The sequence below is a fragment of the Mandrillus leucophaeus genome, unplaced genomic scaffold (assembly GCF_000951045.1).
Source record: "Mandrillus leucophaeus isolate KB7577 unplaced genomic scaffold, Mleu.le_1.0 Scaffold628, whole genome shotgun sequence".
Classification (NCBI taxonomy): domain Eukaryota; kingdom Metazoa; phylum Chordata; class Mammalia; order Primates; family Cercopithecidae; genus Mandrillus; species Mandrillus leucophaeus.
The window spans coordinates 629,600-630,435 of record NW_012106786.1 but is presented as its reverse complement, the minus strand read 5'-3'; the positions used below and the strand labels follow the sequence as shown (position 1 = coordinate 630,435).

General features: G+C 53.8%; 1 protein-coding gene across 1 annotated transcript in view; it reads right to left on the bottom strand.

Annotated features, from left to right (window-relative positions):
* The window catches only part of LOC105554118 (putative golgin subfamily A member 6B), a 6,285-nt gene extending 5,491 nt beyond the window's left edge, over positions 1-794 (bottom strand). Inside the window, exons 1-2 of the mRNA XM_012000410.1 lie at positions 789-794; positions 585-665 (exon numbers count right to left, since the gene is read on the bottom strand). Coding sequence (XP_011855800.1) covers positions 585-665; positions 789-794 — 87 coding nt within the window. The remainder of the gene's footprint in view (positions 1-584; positions 666-788) is intronic.
* Positions 795-836: the final 42 nt, after the last annotated feature.

The following is an 836-nucleotide window of genomic DNA, read 5'->3' as shown; positions in this document are numbered from 1 at the left end:
ATCTAAGGAGGCTTTTTTCTTTTGTTTAGAGACAGTGTCACCATGTGGCCCATACTGGAGTGCAGTGGTGCAATCTCAGCTCACTGCAACCTCCATCTCCCAGGCTCAAGAGATTCTCATGCCTCAGTCTCCTGAGTAGCTGGGATTACAGGCATGTGCCACCATGCCGGGCTAATTTTTGTTGTTGGTATAATTTTAGTAGAGATGAGGTTTCGCCATGTTAATCAGGCTGGTCTCAGACTCCTGACTTCAAGTGATTCTCCTGCCTCAGCATCCCAAAGTGCTGGGATTACAGGCAGGAGCCACTGTGCCCGGCATAAGGACCCTCTTATACCACTGTCTCCACCCCTATGATTGGGGGAATCCATGCCTCTAGCTGGGAAGATGATGTCCAGACCTGGGAGGAGCCCAGGGCTACCCACCTCTAAAAGTCAGAGGGTAGGAAGCAAGAAACAGTCATGGAGCTGCCCTGGAAGGTGCTGGGGTCACCTGCCCCCCAGCTGGAGCTTCCTTTGGCCTGGCACCTCCCCTCCCGAGAAGCTGGTGCCTGCCTCCCAGCCCTTCTTGGATGAGGCAGAGGTTACCATCTCCTTCACCTTGCTCAGCTTCTCCTGCAGCTCCTTTACTTGCTGCTCCAACTGCAGTGCGCTTTTGTTCTCGTTGTTCTGGACAGAGAGAAGCAATCAGTGGTCAGCCACTGCAGCTGGAGACCCAAGAACTTGGGGTCTGCCTCCCATGTCACCGGAAAGGGTGGAGGTAGGTTAGAAAAATCATCCCCTCTTCCCCACAGCCATCAGAGCAGGGCCTGATGAGCTCTGGCTCACAGATGCCTTTAG